Source organism: Neovison vison, chromosome 13, assembly GCF_020171115.1.
Source record: "Neovison vison isolate M4711 chromosome 13, ASM_NN_V1, whole genome shotgun sequence".
NCBI classification, from domain to species: domain Eukaryota; kingdom Metazoa; phylum Chordata; class Mammalia; order Carnivora; family Mustelidae; genus Neogale; species Neogale vison.
Window position 1 is genome coordinate 100,814,655 of NC_058103.1, and position 17,141 is coordinate 100,831,795.

General features: G+C 53.2%; 1 protein-coding gene across 11 annotated transcripts in view; it reads left to right on the plus strand.

Annotated features, from left to right (window-relative positions):
* The window catches only part of MEGF11 (multiple EGF like domains 11), a 225,565-nt gene that overhangs the window by 174,961 nt on the left and 33,463 nt on the right, over nt 1–17,141 (plus strand). For all 11 annotated transcript variants that reach the window (XR_006381546.1, XR_006381547.1, XM_044229695.1 and 8 more), the window contains exon 10: nt 16,917–17,037. Coding sequence is in view for 9 of the 11 variants with exons in the window: in XM_044229695.1 (XP_044085630.1) it covers nt 16,917–17,037 (121 nt within the window). In the remaining 2 variants the exon portion in view is untranslated. The remainder of the gene's footprint in view (nt 1–16,916; nt 17,038–17,141) is intronic.

Genomic DNA, 17,141 nt, shown 5'->3' on the forward strand with positions numbered 1-17,141 from the left:
GACCTTGGGCAAGATATTTTACCTCTCTGTGCCTTTGTTTTCTCATATAGGAAAGGAGAGTAATAATAAAGTCTGTTGGATTACTGGGCTGCTTAATTAGTATGTATAAGATTGCTAGAATACCTGGCATATTCATATTCTTCCAGCAAGAGTGAGCTTATCACCATCATCATCATTATTATTATTGGCAGTGCTGCCACTGCTGTTGTTTACCCCACGGGGTCCCCTACCTAAAGAGACTCACTGGTCCTGGCACAAAGGCCTTCTTTGGGGGTACAAGGAGAAAGGGAAGCAAGAGGAAGAGAGTAGAGTTAGTTGAAACTTCCTTCTGGTTGGGAGCAGCAGAGTTGACGGGGGCTCTTGGGTTCCCAAGGGCAGCCACAGAACAGAAAATAGACTTTCTCATCATTGGAGGGGGCGGGGGAGAAGGCCAGCTTCTCAGCTCCTCCACACGCCTCTGCTGACCAGCTTTCCTTAATTAAGGCCACACCTAGGTGTCCAGGCTGATGGAGCGTCCTCTGCTGCTCTCGGACTAATTGCTGCCACCTTGGCACCTGCAGCAAGTGGCCTGTGAGGTCGCCAGAGCAGCAGAGCCTGGATTTCCCGGACCTCCTCCCTGCGTAGAACCGTGTGGCTGGGAGATAAGGGGCCCTCTGGCCATAGCTCAGCACAGATGCTCCCTTTCGGCTCTGGCTACAATGGGTACAGCGAGCCTGGGAGGCGGGAGAGAGAAGCTCAGTGTCCCCACCCATGGGAATCTGGGCCTATATTTCTCCCCTGGATGACAGAATTTCTATTACCTTAAAGGGCTCATCTATTTATGCTGCAATTTTTTGAAGCCCTGTCTGCTGTTATTGAACCCTGCGTGCTGGCGAGGGGAGCGGGCACTCCATCACCCAAATGAACAAACTCGTTTCCACATTTTTCTCCCTTCCCTCTCTGCTGTCGGTAGGTCAGTCGCAAACCTCAGCTGGTCGGGCCAGGGAAGGCAGGACAAGGGTGAGAGTTATGAAAATCCAGATCAGTGAAGCAGTGATTGAATTTTCCTCCAAGGTTTCTGATGTCCTTTAAGATGTCACTCGTCCCCAACCCCCACCCCAGAGCTGGACAAAATGCGTGCCTGGAAGTCAGGAGCGGGGCCAGAAGAGAAACGGGGACTGGGGAAGTACAGCCAGGCGTCATATATAGAATGTGTGTGTTTCCTGTTTTGATGGTTTTGTTCTTTTTCAAACCCGAGGTCTGCAGGCTAGTAGCCCTACGCTTTCCATGCCCCATCCCTGCCTCCTGCCATTGACTAGCTTTCTAATTATAATAAAAGATTTTCTGGCTGCTGCACTAGAGATGAGGAATTCCCCCTCCAGCTGCCCTGCCCGTGTGAACAGAGGAGCACCAGTAGTGCAAACGAGCAGAAGTGATTGAAAAATACAAATACACATACGTGCCCCACTCCAGCACGCCTATCGTAACTACATCCTTGCCTGCCGGGTGGCCTTGGTCCAGTTACTTATGCTTCTCAAGCCTTGGTTGTTCATCTACAAAATGGGGTAAATAACAGTACTGTGTTCTAGGGTTCTTAAGATTGAATTAGGTAAATATATACAATGTTTCAAGCCAAGGCTGGCATGTAGCAAATGCTCAATAAATGATTGTGGAGGTCCCTGACAGAGTTGTGTAGGGATGGTGCACAAGAGGTCAAAGGCTTGGACTTTGCGGTCAGACCAGCCTGGATTGGAATCCCATGTCTGTCCCTCAGATGTGTGTACTTGGGTGATGTACTCAGCCCCTCTGAGTACCTCCTTCTCCTGAGTTTGCTGTCCCCAGAGCAGATATCTATGGATTTTTCCCAGGGCAGAGAGGGATGGGGCTCAGAGAACGGTCACCAGAGTGTTAAATCATGTTGGCAATTAATCCACAGAGCAAAGTAAGGAAAATTGGGTTTATGTCACTAAGGCAGAGTCCAGCCTTCCCGCTCTGGGACCCCGTGGTTTGTGGCTTTATTAGGGAAAACTGCTGACTCTTCTGTTCCAAAAACATAACACCTCCATGTCACGCCATCCTCTCCCTGCCATGCTCCTCACGTCTTTAACAGTGCCCTCCTTATTGGGGTCTAGAGCTGGGGCTTTGGTCCAGGCCTGGAGCCTGGAGCTCTCTGCAGGCAGGCAGAAGAGGGTGTGGGAGCTGAGGCGTCCATGCTTAGAGCTGCTGACGTGTTCTTTTTGTCCAAGTCTCTGGAGTCAATGGGATTTCTACCTCTGCCAACTCCAGGGTCCACCACCCCACAGATTCAGGAGGGTGGGGCTGGGCCATCATCAGAGGAGCTGACCTGAAGGGTCTGGAGGAAGCTGACAAGCCAGGTGTGAAGGCCCACCCTTGGAGCACCGGGGGACTGTGGCAGGCCCCCTCCTCTTTGTTACTTTGTTTAATCCTCACAACGGCCCTGCAGGTCCGGGCTGTCAGGATCCCCAGTTTGCAGATGAGGAAACCTGGGCTCAGAGAGATGAAGTGCCCTTCCCTGGTTGGTAAGTGGCCACCAGGAGCTGAGCCTGTTCCTGTCTGAACCCAGAGCCTGCACTTTGAGCCACAAACCTAAACCATCTGGAAAGGAGAGGGTTGTGGGTCTGTAGGAAATAAGCAGCTTGGAGACACTCTCAGGACTTTTCTGAGGAAGGGGACAGTCCCCGCAATCTCATTTCTCAGTGGGAGCCTAGTGCCCTCCCTTGCTTTGTCTTTGAGGAGAGGTCGGCTGGGACCCTCAGTCTCCCTCCCTGCTTTGGGGTGGCCCGTCTCAGCTTTACCCGGCCACCTCACACCTGGGCTTGTTAGGCTCACGGCTCTCCCGTGAGGAAAGCAGGGTGAGAATCGTTAGCTTTCTGGCACAGACGAGGAAACTAGGAAACCGAAGTTCAGAGCGGTTAAAGTCTTGTCCAGGGTATCATGATTTGTGAAGACATCAAGCTGGGCCTTGAACCCAAGGCTTATGGCTCCAAGGCCCTGCTTGCCTCAGGACGGCTGTGTGGGGAGGGGAGGTCAGTACTGAGGAGAAGGCCAGCCAGGAGGCCGAACTGGGCTCCAACCCTGCCTCCGTCGCTGCCTTGTTATTTGACCAAGTCACCTCACCTCTCTGTGCCTTAACTTCATCCTCTATAAAGATAGGTGTTCCCTGTCTTCTGGGGCGGATGTAAAGCTGAAATGAAACACTTCTGGGAAGGACTGGAAGAAGGGCCAAGGTGTGTGCACGTGGAGGCTTGAGGGGGAGCAATGGGCCCTAGGCTCGCAGACTGACCCCCTTGCCAAGCTGGCAGGTCTGGAATAAAGGATGAACCCACTCCCCTCCTGCTGCCCCTGCCCTCCAGCTCCAAGACCCCGCCTAGCCATCTCCCCACTTAGTCATTAGCACCAATAATCCCATCTGTGGGAGTAATTATGCACCCCGGGAGGGGAAGGGATTCCTGCCAGAAGATGGGATTGGTCTGGGTAATGAAAGATGTTGCAGAAAAAGGCCACGAATAAATTACTTCACGGTGGGGTTAGCTAATAGGAAACTAACAATGGGGGTAAATGCACACACATACACACACACACACACACACACACCAAAAAAATCCCTCAAAAATTTTTTTCCAAAAGCTAAATAATTATACCCTATCCTCAGAGTTCTGAGGAAGGGTGTGAATTCCTAAGACTGGCATAGGGGAGCTAGGAAGGGGCACTCCAGCCTTCAGGCCCAGGCGCCCCAGATGAGGACGGCTGGAGGGAATGTGAGGGAAAGAGAGGGAGCAGAGCAGGCAGGGCCTGGTGTGCCAGAGGGGGGTCCTGTGCTGAATTCAGCAGGCAAGAGGGAGCCCCTGAGCAGGGGCATGACAAAACAGTGCTGCACTTGACCTCCATACCTCGGGTGTGGAGAGGGGGATGTCATTGTCTGAGAACTCAGCGTATAATACGAGCTTGGTAGTTGCGGGTTTCCATTTCTCCCCACAGTTCTTAGGTAGAGGCTTCTTGGCTCGGTGGGGAGAGCATGGGCTTTGAGCTGGGGGAACACAACTTTGAAGCTCACCAACTGGGTGAGGGGGAACAGGGCAGGCACCACGAACTTGGCCCAGTGCAGGAAACTCTCAGTATCTCTCCTCACCTCTGCCGTGGCCAGGGCTCTTGGGAACCACGTGCAATAATCAAAATGCCTAAAGCATTACGGCACTTCCTCAGGGCCAGGCCTGTTCTGAGAAGATTACATGGGTCAACTTATTTAATCTTCAGCACTGCCCTTGGAGGAAAGTTCTACATCCCCATTTTATAGATAGGAAAACTGAGACACAGAGAGGTTAATAACTTGCCCCAAGTTTGTCAGTTATCCCCCGTTAAAACTGAAAAAATAAAATGCCCAAGGTCCCCTTGGAACCTCTCTGCCCTGCTTTTTCTGTGGGCAAACCCCAAAGGATCCTTGCTGGCTCCCCAGCCCCCTCCTCCAGGATAAATCCTTAACCATGACCATGGCGGTGCTCTAGCCAAGAGAGCCAAAATTGAAAGTAGCCTCAAACAGGAGCACGATCAGGCATCCATCAAGTAGTTCAGGGGAAGGGTCAGCTTGCCCCGTGGTGGTGTGGCTGGAGGGCCCAGTCCCCACCAGGACCCCCGTCCGCATGGCAGTTCTAACGGAGTTTTAGAACGTAAGTGAGGTTCAGTGGGGTAGAGTTCACAGCCGCTGACCCAGAATTCTTGAGGCATCTTTGGTGCAAAATGATGGCTTATTGGAGCACAAGGGCAGGACCTTTGGGCAGAAAGAGCTGCAGTCCTAGGGTTGTGAGGGTTGGCTGGTTATATACCGCCACAAAGGGGGAGGTTAGGAAAAGGGAGGATTTGAAAGGACTTTCATATGCTAAGAGGACCTACAGGGTATCTAAGGCCTTGCCATTGTCAAGTTAAGGTTGTTTTTCCTTTCAGTAAGGCCTTAACAGTAAGATAGTTGAGAGCTTCCTGGAGGCACGTCCCAGTCCTGCTATCACCCATCCTTGTCAATGAGCTTTAGGTTTAGAAGAAATTTAACTTTACTTACATTTCCCAGTGCCTCAGCCTCCCTCAGTTTTATGCAGGGGAAGGTGATGTTAGGGCTTCAAGAACGGAGTTATGGGTCTTTGGAAGTTAGTCTATTAATAAGAAATCCTCTTCCTTGTAAATCACTAGGACATTTGTAAACCAAGGGAGACTCAGGTCTTGCAGGATTGTGATCTCTACAAGTTCACTATTTGTTTTTCCTTTAGGGCAGCCAGGAGTGCCTGAGGAATGTCACATATGTCCCATGGTGGGGGGAGGGGTCAGCCTCTGCTTTGTCCTCAGCTTGCCTTCTGTTCCCTCATCAGTTCTGCCACTGCCTAGCCGTCATCTCATGTGTTCTTCTACGGTGTTCTCCTACGGTGTTCTCATGTGCTCTCATGGGGTGAGGTGGCACTGCCGCCATGTCATATACAAGGAAACGGGCTCAGAATGGTTTACACAGTTCTGAGAGTCTTGGCCTTGCCCATGTCCAGCCCGGTGGTGAGCCGGATGCCAGGCAGAGCCACTCCTGTCCCATCTCCCTCTGAGGCCTTGCTCCCCTCTTTTCCCTGGCCTGCAGCCCCAGACAGGCCCTGCCCCAGTCTGGAAACCACCCCGTCCCTTCCTCCAGGAAGGCCAGATCTGCTCTAAGGTCTCTTCAAACCTGCCCCACCGAGGCCTCGGGGGTCTTAAGGGGGGAGCATGTTCCAGGCCCACATTCTGTGTCATGAAGCGTTCTATGAGAAGTTGGCTGAGAAACCTCAGAGAGACCGAAAAACCCCTAGGGCACCAGCTTCAGAAGGATGCAGAGAAGCTGTGCTTGGAGGATGCGAGGGGAGTTGGTGTGGGCCGCAGGGGCAGCCTCTTCTCCTCCACTCCATTTCTGTTCCCCAGGAAAAGCCTCTCAGGTCTCAACTGCTGGGCTTCCTTTGTAGTCAGTTCTAGACTTTTTCTTTAATGACTGACCCCACAATCAGTAAGCCATTGCATTTCCCTGAGTCTGGGTTCTCAGCCTCTCTTAACAAGAAAGAAGTGGTCTAGACTCCTACCTTCCAGGGAGGGGCTTCCTAAAATAGGCTGGAACCTTGGGTCACTTACTGCCTCTCAAACCCACCTTTGCCTTTAGGGCAAAGGGTGAAGTCCAGCCCTCGAGTCCTTTCTGGCTGGGCCGGTCTGACTTCCAGGCTCCTGTCCCACCTTGGCTCCTCAGCCACAGCGCTCCAGTAGATCCAAACAGATTGCCTTAAGCTGGACCTCCACTCAGCATGCTCGGCCCTGCCAGAAGGCCTTTGTTCCAACTACCGCTTCCGTGGAGTGCCCTTGCTGTCTGTCTTCCTGGCCAGAGCCTGCCCCTGCAGTATCAGGGCTCAGCTCTCTTGCCTTCTCCTCCTTGGGCAGACTTCTTGCTTTCTTCCCACTGGGACATAAACTCTCCATAGTACAGTGGCCCGTCCGCTCTGGTGGCACACTGTAGATGTCTCTGTCTTCCCTATTGCACAACTGCTGGGGAGGGCTGTCTGATTTCTCCCTGTGTCCCTGCCCTTCCACTCCCTACCAACCTTCCTAATTCAGGTTCCTGCCAGGCCTGGCCCAGTCTCTGCCTCTGGGTCAGATCAGTAACTAGTCATTGACTAAGTGCACGAGTGGTTTAGAAGAGGCCCCTAAATCATGCCACGTTTTGCATGGACCTTGGTCAACACACCCCATCAGTGTCTGTCTCCCATAATCTGGTACCCACTCGCAACATTGTCGCTGTCGCTGTACTGAGACTTCTGGCACATACCACCCAGCCTCAGAGGATCCGGGTTGCGCAATCCACATGCACGCACCCCTCATCTGTGCAGTCCCCTCATGTTGACCACGCATGTCTGCACCATACATGGTATGGTACATGGTAGCACGCTCAGAGCTACCACATACAAAATCACCCTTGGGGCTCTGTGGCCAGGCTCAGCCCGGATGTCTGATGCGCCCGGGCTTAGCTGACCCAGTGGCCCTCACACCTGACTTGTAGGCTGCATGGGCCCCACCCGGAGGCCTTGAGAAGCTACCATCCAGATCAAGACCCCAGGACGATAGGCGTAAATCCTCTCTTTGACCTGCTTTGCACCACCTGCAATGCATGTATGCATCTAGTATAAGTGGAACCCGCATGTACTGTTCATGTGACATGCATCATGAGTGTATACTACTGCTCATGCACACGCGTACACACACACACATGCACACGTGCACGCACACACACAGTTCTCACCAGAAACAGGATGCAGAACATCTGGAAGTAGGAAGGTGGCCCTCTCGTGCCAGTGTCATCTTGTGCCCCTGTCCCACTCCGTGTTCTGCAAACCCTCTCCTCTGTGCTCATGAGGATCTCCCCTAATGCCCCACAGTAGGCTCTCCCAGCAGGGAAGAAGCAGGGTTTTCCTGGCACTTTTTGAAACCACTAAGGAAATCGTGAAACCTTGTTTAGAGCGCTTGGGGCTGTAGGCCATCGGTGCTTGCCCAGGACCTCTCGAAGATTTGGGTTCAGCCTTGGCAGGGGAGCCTTTTCCTGTGCTCGGAAGGCCGATGGCAGAGACCCTCATCCTCTATGGCCGGAATCCTCCCCACCCCCAGTCCTTCAGGGAGCACAGGAGCTGGCCTGGGTGCAGGGGCCAGGGCAGGGAGAGGGGGATGAGGCCTAGAGTGAGGAAAGTGAAGCTACCTTAGGAGGTGAGACTTACAGAGGCTGCGGCCCTCCGAGTGTGCCATGCTGACAGCGTGCCTGGTCACCAGCAGTGGTGTCACCATTGTCATCACTGTACCCAGTGCCCTTTCAGAGGGTATGTGTTATCTGCTGGTTGCTGGCACCCGCCCCAGGCTCATGCACGCTCACTTGGCCTGTTATTCTACCATCTTAGCTTTATTCCTTTAAGTTCTAAAGGCCTTCGGGCTTTAGGGGTCTCCTGACATAAGATACAAATGCCCCTTAAGACTGATCACCAGAGGGCGCCTGGTGGCTCAGTGGGTTAAGCCGCTGCCTTCGGCTCAGGTCATGATCTCAGGGTCCTGGGATCGAGTCCCTCATCGGGCTCTCTGCTCGGCAGGGAGCCTGCCTCCCTCTCTCTCTCTCTGCTTGCCTCTCCATCTACTTGTGATCTCTCTCTCTGTCAAATAAATAAATAAAATCTTTAAAAAAAAAAAAAGAAAGACTGATCACCAGAAGCCCCTGGTAGCCATTTCTGCCTCCACCAGCAAGACATCTAACACCTAACGTGTAGGAAGCCACTTAGTATAGGGTGTGGCATACGAGAGGCGCTCAGGACATTGGGGTCCCCAGCATTGCTGGCCTGTCTGCCATCAAGGCGGCCGGAGGGGAGAGCTTGGTCTGTGGAGTCGGTGGGGCCCTTTCCCCCAGCGACTTAGGGCAGGGTGACCCCTCCAGCCTCGGTTTGGCCTCTCTTTAGGGTGGGTCTTTCTCTAGGATGGTAATTCCTTCCTTGCAGGGCTATGATAAGAACAGAAGGGGACAGAGGGCAGTAGTCACAGGCTGGCACCAAGGGAGCAGCCCCAGGGGAGCAGTCTGTCCTAAGCCCTGTGGGTCCCCGCTGTCTGTAGGGGTGCAGGGCCGTGGACAGTGGTGAGGACCAGAGTCCCGCCCATACCTGCTCCCCTCTGCGGGGGATGCCCACAGTGCATGCAAGAATGCTACAGGGACCTTAGACCTGGGGGTCGCCCAGCAAGATGCAAAGACCTCTGACCAGTGCTCAGTAAGCCCTCACTAGCCTGTGATGCCTTCTCTGAGCTCAGAGAGGACTCTCGGACTTACAGATGGGACGAGGGCAGCAATGCGGAGCAGAAGGGAAACTTTGTCTTACCAAGACAGCAGCTGAGTCTCCAGGAGGACCCCATGTCTTACAGCCAGTAAGTGGCCTGGCTTTCACTTGAGCCCACATGTCTTCCCTTGACCACACTCACTACCTCTCAGGTCTCCCTGAAATACCTTGCTATCTGTTTTGGAACTGTTAGAAGGTGTCTCTGCTCCTCCAGAGAAGACTCCCTGAGTGGTCAGAGTTGGATAGCCTATTTGTGCAGAATAGAAAAAGGCATCCCTTTCTCAAGACGTTCTATGGACATCCACCGGAAAATTGATGTCACGTGTACCCAAACTGCAATGACGGTCATGTGAATGGCCCCTGTAGAGTTGGGCAGTGCTTCTCCTGCCCAACTGTACAGAGCAGCCTCAGGTCGCTGACAGCCAGTTCATTTAGGATGGACAGAAAGAGATGGCTTCCAGGCCTAATCTTCAGCCCTCTTCCACCCATTCCCCTTTGGGAGCCAGACAGAATGACCCTGGGCATTCCCCCCTCAGCTTGGGGAGGCGGGGATGGGAATGGATGTGACGAGTGGCCTCTAGCCTTCTCTCCCTCTCATCTCTCTGACCCTCTGCTCTTCATGCCTTATGCAGAGTTTCTTTTCCCCAACATGCATCCGCTGTCAGTTGCTGCTTTATCAGTGGCACGCTAATTAGGTCCAGTGAGGTTTCTCTGCTTTGGAGAGGCCTCTGCAGTTGGCGTTTGGTCCAAGCTGTTCTCTCTCTGCCTTGTGGACCATGTGTCATTCTTCCTCCCCGGAAGATCACAAATGAGGCTTCCTCTCTGGGACTCACACTGCCTGAGCCTGGGAGCTGGGAGTGGGGAATCACTGAGAAGGGTGGGCAGGGGGAGAGCTAGCAGCCCAGGGCTGGCACTCTGCTTGGCAAGGAGTGGAGGGGGCTTTAAAGAATAGTCCGCCTGTGCGTGGCTGGTAGGGACATGAGGTTGGACACCCAAGATCAGCCTGAACCTCCAGGGTTAGTAGAGGAGAGTGAGGAATAGGAGCAGCCAGTAAAGGTCTGTGAACTAAATGGATGGGATGCATGAGACCTCGTCACCATGAGCCAGTGTTCACTTACACCCACGTGTAAGCCTCGCTTATACCACATATTCTGACCCGAGGTGCAGGGCCCTCTCTTACCTAAGCTGTCCATACTTCTCCAACAAGAAGACAGGTGGGGCAGGGTGGCTTCCCTGGCTGGCTGTTCCAGAGTCCTCTCTGTCTAGCTCCCATAGGCTGGCGGGAGATGCCTGCCAGCCCAGCCTGGATCTAGAGAATCCAGTTCCACTCTGTTCACCCTGCCTCCTACCCACATATTTAAGGGGGACCCAGGAAGGAACTTGCAACATTGCCTCCCTCTTTTGTGAGAGGGAGGGTCCACCACCTCCCATCCCTCCCCTCCTTCCACTCCAAAAACTACTCATTAACCTCTGGCCCCTTGCAAGGAAAATGGATGGTCCACACAAGAAGCCCAGCTGCTGATTAATTTTCCCAAACAGGGCCAAACTACAAAGCAGCATATTGCAGGGGATAAAATTCAATAAATAGCATTTGAAACAAATTTAATAGAACATATAGCTCATTACCCACTGGGGTCTGGGCCTCTGCTGCCATGTCATGCAGTAAGGCAGGTGGACCGGTGGGGGAGATTTGCATCTCTTTAGCAGGACCAGCTCCAGGGGTTCCATTCTGGCAGTAGCTCTTTCAAATCAAGTTCAAGATGTTAATAGCCAATGCTGCATCTATAATTAACGGGCCTTTGGATGGGAAGAAGCGCTCACATCCATCCTCCATTCACAGAGTGGAGACGCTGAGCAGGACTGGTAGGCTTTCCTCTAGCAGAAGTTGGAACCTGGGGAACCCCTCCCTGAGTGAGGGCTCCTCTCTTCCAGGGGCTGCAGGGTGGGAGCTGTGTGAGGGATGTAAGGATACTCGGGCATCAACTTCCGGGTGCTGAGAAAGGCTCAAAGCATCTGGGCTTCAGCAGGCAGCCCTTCCTCAAGGTCAGGGCCATGTCTCGTGGACATTGTATGCTTTGGTGGTGAGTGTGCTGTCTGTCTGTCCCTATGAACAGGGGCAGAATATGTGGTATAAGCAAGGCTTACACGTGGGTGTAAGTAACAGGGGCAGCGTAGGCTCTCTGAGAGTTTGAGTCCAGCTAGGCTGTTAAGACCCTGTGCTTGAAATGAGAGCCAAGAGATTCAGGTTCTAAGCTCCTCCCTGTTTGGCATTGGCTGTATGGCCTTGGGCAAGTCACTTCCCCTCTCTTAGCCTCAGTTTCCTTACCTCTAAAACAAGGCACCTGGAGCAAGTGATTCTCAAAGTCCTTCCAGCTTTAGTACAATGGGCTGTTCCCCACCCCCACCCATGTGATGGATGGTATGTGGCCAGGCCCCGACCATGCATTAGCAGAGGAGGTGGTCACAAGCTGGTGTGATTGGTAGAGCCCCACGGGGACTCCCCAGACCTGGGCCTCCATTTCTATTGTTCCTCCCTTCTTCGGGCTGAAACCCCTCCTGCAGATGAGAAAATGTTCAGAGAGTCCAAACTGGAGGGCCCTTAGAGACAACCCAGCCAGTGGTTCCCAGCTAGTCCCTTGCAAAAAGGCTGTAGCAGGTGGGCAAGAGAGGTTTTGGACATTTCCCAGAGCCGGCAGGCAGCCTTCCATCACCTGGGATGAAGCAAACTCAAACACCAAGGTTTTTCTTTTGCTTTTAATTAGAATTAAATTAACTCTCTGTGACAGTTCAGGTGAGCGCATGTTCATCAGAAGCTCTGATTGGTTGTAGGTGACATCACTGGGATTTCTAGGTCATGGTTGGTGGACAAGATGCTGCCACCAGAGTCACACGGCATGTGGTCACTGCCAAATTACACCTGTTCGCTACGTGACTGGCCGTAGACCCCAGCACAGAGTATCAGCAGCGTCTTTCAGACTGAAAGGGCTTTGTAGAGGGTAGATGCTCACAGGGGTCCTTGGTGGTAAAAAGTTGGGGAGACAAATTGATTTTAATAACCGCATATAATCAAATAGGAAACCATGGTCTGTGTATTGTGCGGCATGAACCCAAGTCCATCAGAAAGGAACCCTGTCTTCACAGCAGTGAGTGATGTGCTGGATGGGGATCTTGGGGAATAGCGTTGGTACAGGGCCTGAGGCGCTCCTTGCTGAAGGAGTTAGGGTGCCAGTGCTAAGCTATGTGAGGCACGGCGGGGGCGGGGGGGGCACCAGATGGAAACTCCCCAACTTCACCTCTGATGTGAGCTCACAAGCCGGGCTCTTGTCCTGTCCTTTTCCCAGGATTGTGAAAAGATCAATAGATGTGAATTCAGGGCTGGTCTGGACCAGGGCTGGGGGCAGGGAGCAGACAGGATGTGGTCCCGAAGCCCGTCCCCAAAGGAGGACTGGCCTGCGGATCTCAGTTCATGGCCCTCTGGTTTACAGTCTTCTTTTCACAAAGGCCCTGGGCTTGATCATCTCGGCCATCCTGTACAGCTCAGAGGGTCTTGTCTCCTTGAGCAGATGCCCTGGAGGCCGGCAGGTTAATTTTCCAGCTGGGCTTCTCCTGCTCAGCCTGGCCAGGCAGGGTTTGGGCAGAGAGTGGCAGGATCTGGCCTGGCTTTCCCTTTTCACAAGAGGCCCCCAGAGAGGCCCAGAGTCAGTGTGGTAGCATGGGACTGAGCCTTAGACCAGACAATATTCCGCTTCCTGTGTGTGACGGGAGCCGTGGAACCTGGGCCGGCCAGGGCCCCTCAGCCATGTGTGCTACACTATAGAATACCAGTGCTCTGTGCCTGTACTGAGCTAACCCAGACAGGTAAGATCCCTGTTCTCATGAAATTTCTAGTCTAACTGGGGGAGGTGACAGCGAATCCGTGGACAGCTCAGACAAATCTGGACGTAGGCAAGCGTGTGCTTGTGTGGATACTGCCTGGGACCTGCCCCAGGGCAGAGAGTGTCAGAATCCTGGGTGCCCCTGGAACCCACTACCAGAGCTGGCTCAGGGCTGGCCCCATGCAGCAAACATTCGTTGAATTTCCTGGCAGGAGAGAGAAAGCATATGGAAAGTGCCCAGGCCTTCTGGTTGTCCATAGAAGCCAGCGTGTAGGCACAAACGTCTCATTTCGATTCAACAACATTTATTGAGGGCCCATTACGTACCAGCAGGGTCTCAAGCCCTGAGAATCTCGACATGAATAAAACCAGATCCCTGTCTCCCTGAGCTCCCAGCCCAGGGCAGAGGCAGGCACAGGAGCCAATCAGGACCCCCAGTGTGCTCAGACGGGAGTGACTATGTATGCACCCATTCCTACCAGGGCAGGACTGGGGAAGGAATACAGCCGGGGCCGGGGGAGTGGGGAAGATGAGGAAGGAGATTTCTACTCAAATCCACCCAGGCAGGTAAACAGATACCCCCAGACCCACACACATATACATACATGTATACCTGCACACGTGCACACATACACTCTCTTAGGTGTATACACTGACTACCTAAGCATGTGTAGACACAAATACTAACTGTGTAGACTCAGACGCCTCACAAGCCATCATGATTAAAGCCTGCTAGTGGTTCCCCAATCTGGGGAGGTGTGCGGGTGAGAGGATGGCTTGTGTGTTGGGAGCGGGTACTTAGGGCAGGCACCTTGGGAATCACTCCAGCTGGGCCAGGGGATTCCTGGAGGTGGGCAGAGCTGGTAGTCTAAATTTGATAAGTGAGGCTCGCTATTGGCTTGCTGTGAATGTCAGTCACCGGAGACAGCCAATCAGCTGCAGACAAGGCCTGACTCAGCTCAGGGGCCAGAAGTAGGAAATTGGATGAGGAGTTTACCTGTCAGTACTGGTGCTCCTTGAGGAGCTCGAACCAGGTAGGAATCAGGACAGCAGGGTGGAAGAAGGGGAGTGCTGGTAGTTAGCTGTGGCACACTCTCAACCCTTCACCTTAGAAACTGCTCGATTCCCTATTTGGACTTTTTGCTATTGGGGGCTATCAAATGGAAAGTGTTTGGAGGAGCTCCTGGCACACAGTAGCCTCTAAGTGAGCAGTCATTCTGTCCTCCAAGACCGTGCCCCTGGTGTGTGCCTGTTTCAGCTGTGTGGAGGGGAACCTGGGCATCAGCCTGTAGGAGGTAGCAGAAGGTGAACCTGGGGGCACAAAGCTAGGATTCCTGCTCCCAGAGAGCACCAGCCCTCCTCCACTGCCCAGGGCCCAGCGTTGTTCATCGAGTGAGAGATGGCTCCCTCCTTCAGAGCTGCCTTCTGCCAAAACCTTGCAGGGTTTTGTGCATTCCTTCCATAAGCAATATTTCTTAGCAGTAATAATAGCTTTTGCAGCACTTCCTGCCTGCCAGGCACGGTTCTCTCCACTTCAGATAAAACTCAACAATCGTGCAAGGTAGGGACGTTATTTTTCGCATTTTACGGATGCAGGAGCTGAGTCCCAGAGTGGTTTAGTAAAGTGTGCAAGGTCATGCAGTGAGTAGGTGGCAGACGCAGGATGACCCCAGAGTCCATTCTCTAACCATGGGGCTCTGCCACCTTTTCAGAAGAAAGATCTGATTCTTTCTCCTCCTTCCCTGCCTTCCTCTTTCTCCTTACGAATGCCCCAGGGGTGCTCTGGATAAGTCACTGAGTCTCGGCTTCCTTCTTTGGGAAGGAGAAAGTCCTCTCAGCCTGGTGACCTCAAGCAGTCGGTATCCCTGCATGGGTTTCGCTGGGAGGAAATGGTGCCCCAGTGTGGCATTTGCGGGGTGGGGGCAGATATTCCAGGCTGGGCACTCTGCATCTTGTCCCTTGGAGCAGAGCCAGGATGGAGAGTCCTCTCTGAGCCTCATCAGCAGACCCGCAGCTGGGCTCATAGGCCCCTGGAGACCCCCTGGGAGGAATGGGGCTGGAGACACTAATAAGGAGACCAGGAGAGAAACCCCTCTCCTCGGAAGGAAATTGATGCAGAGAAACTCATAAGCTGGGCATGCCATTTGCATGTGGGCCAAGGCCCTCAGAGCTTAAATACATTCCTAGGGGCTATTTATAGTCTGGGGAAAATTAGAGTTTTCTGGGTAATGGGAGTGCTACAGACTCTAGCTGGTCAGGGCCTTCCAGGGACTGGCAGAGAATAGAGTGGAAACCATGGAGCCTTCTGGGGAAGGACTCCAACTCCTAGTGACCACACAGAGCAGACAGCCCCAAAGTGGGCCTCTGAGGTCGGGAAGGCATGTCTTGGGGGGCTCAGGGAAGAACGCCCGAACCCCATTACCTGGCATTCTAGGCTCCCAACTCCCCTTTAAATATCCCCCTCACCTCTACCTACACAAACTCCTCCCCCAGCCGCCCTTAGAGCATTCTCCGCTCTCACACTCCTCTGCACTCTGGTCACACTTTTCCCACCTGGACTGCCTTTACCTCACCTTCTCTGGTAAACTGAATGCTCCTACCCCTCAAGGCCCCTGATGTCCCATTCCTGGTCCCCACTGCCCCGTCCCTTGCCCCCACTCTGAACCTTTCACTGGAACCAGTCGCCTACCCACAGAGGTCTGGTGTAGTGGACACCATAGTGTGCCCCTGACGTTCACGCTTTGGGCCTGAGGCACCCCTCCTTTCCCAGCTTCAGGAAACAGGGGTTCCTAGCTGCGTCCTCCTCCAGAAGCTGCCCTCCGTCAGAGGGGCCGATTCATACAAAACCATGCCTCCTTCCTGGGGCAGTAGATAACCAGCTCTTGGGTGGGGGGTTAGAAAGGCCCCCCCTCTCCTTTTCCACTGGTTGGATGATTCCAAGGGCCATCCCAGCTTCAGAGCTTCCTGGCGGATCTGCAAAAGCCACTGTTGTAACCACACCTCCGTGCAGGTTCCCCCTCAGCCCCTGTCCCATCCTGCCTCCCTTGCCCCTCATGGGGGCCATTCTCAAGAGCTTACTAATCTCCACCTTGGAGAATGCTTTCTGGGCAAGCCAGTTTCTGACAACTGGTGACAGAATGGCTAAGCCACCAGCCCGGGTGCCAGTAGAGATAACCATTCTTAGTGCCCTGACCTGGGCCGAGTTACCTAAGTTCTCCATGGGATCGCTTTATCCATAAAATGGGAATAATACTGAGGCACTAATTTCCGGCGAGTCTTGTGAGGATTAAACGTGATGATGTACACATGCGCCTGATATTAAGAAAGCGTTCAGTGGACGCTAACTATGACTACCTACATTTAACTTCTCTGAGGTTCAGGTATGTGGGGAGAAAGTCTTACTTTCTGTGTCATGGGGTTGTCGGTGAGAGTCAAATAATATTGAGAGGCAAAGGGTTGCATTCTATGCTGCCAGGACCTGACACAGACTCAGGGGGCAAGTTCCATGGGGGCTTTGCCCACCTAGAGCTTTAGCCAGGAAGCCTGACCCCTCCCCTGACTGGGGACAATCACTGTATTAGTTCCTTATTACCACTGTGACAAACTGCCATGAGCTCAGAGGCTTAGGGCAACACAGATTTCATATCCTACAGTTCTGCAGGTCAGGTATGGGTCTTATCAGACTAAAGTCAAGGTCTGCAAGCTGTGGTCCTTTCTGGAGGTTCGGGGAGAATCCACTTCCTGCTCATTCTGGAAGCTGGCAGAATTCAGTTCCCAGGGTTGTAAGACTGAGGTCTGAATGTTCTTGCTGACTCTAAAATGAGGGTTGATACTACCTTTCAGAGGCCACTACCTTCTTTGGCTGTGTTCCCCTTTCGCCATCTTCAGGGTCAGCACAGGCTGGTGGAGGACTTCCTGTGGTGTATCTCTCTCACTGGCTTTAGACATCTTCCACTTTCAAGGACTCATGTGATTAGACTGGGTCCACCTGCATAATCTAGAATATTCTCCCCATCTCAAGTCCTTAATCACACAAAGGCAGAGTCCCCTTTGCCATGCAAGGTACCATATTCGCAGGTTCCAGGGATTAGAACATTGATATTTTTTGTGGGAGCTAGAGGGGATGGCATTATTCTGCTCCCATAGCCCCCCAGCGTGAGACACCGTCTGATCCAAAATTTACCTCCTTTTCTTCTAGGGAGAGATCTGTGCAGTTCCGTGTGCTGCGGGGACCTATGGTCCCAACTGCTCATCTGTCTGTAGCTGTGACAACGGTGGCACCTGCTCCCCCGTGGACGGCTCCTGCTCCTGCAAGGAAGGTGATGTGCCTTCTTGCCCAATCCCATCCCCCACAGATGTGTGTACCATCCAGGTGGGCTGCCAGCTAAGGAGTCTGGGCTGCTCCTACCTTATCCCCCCACAC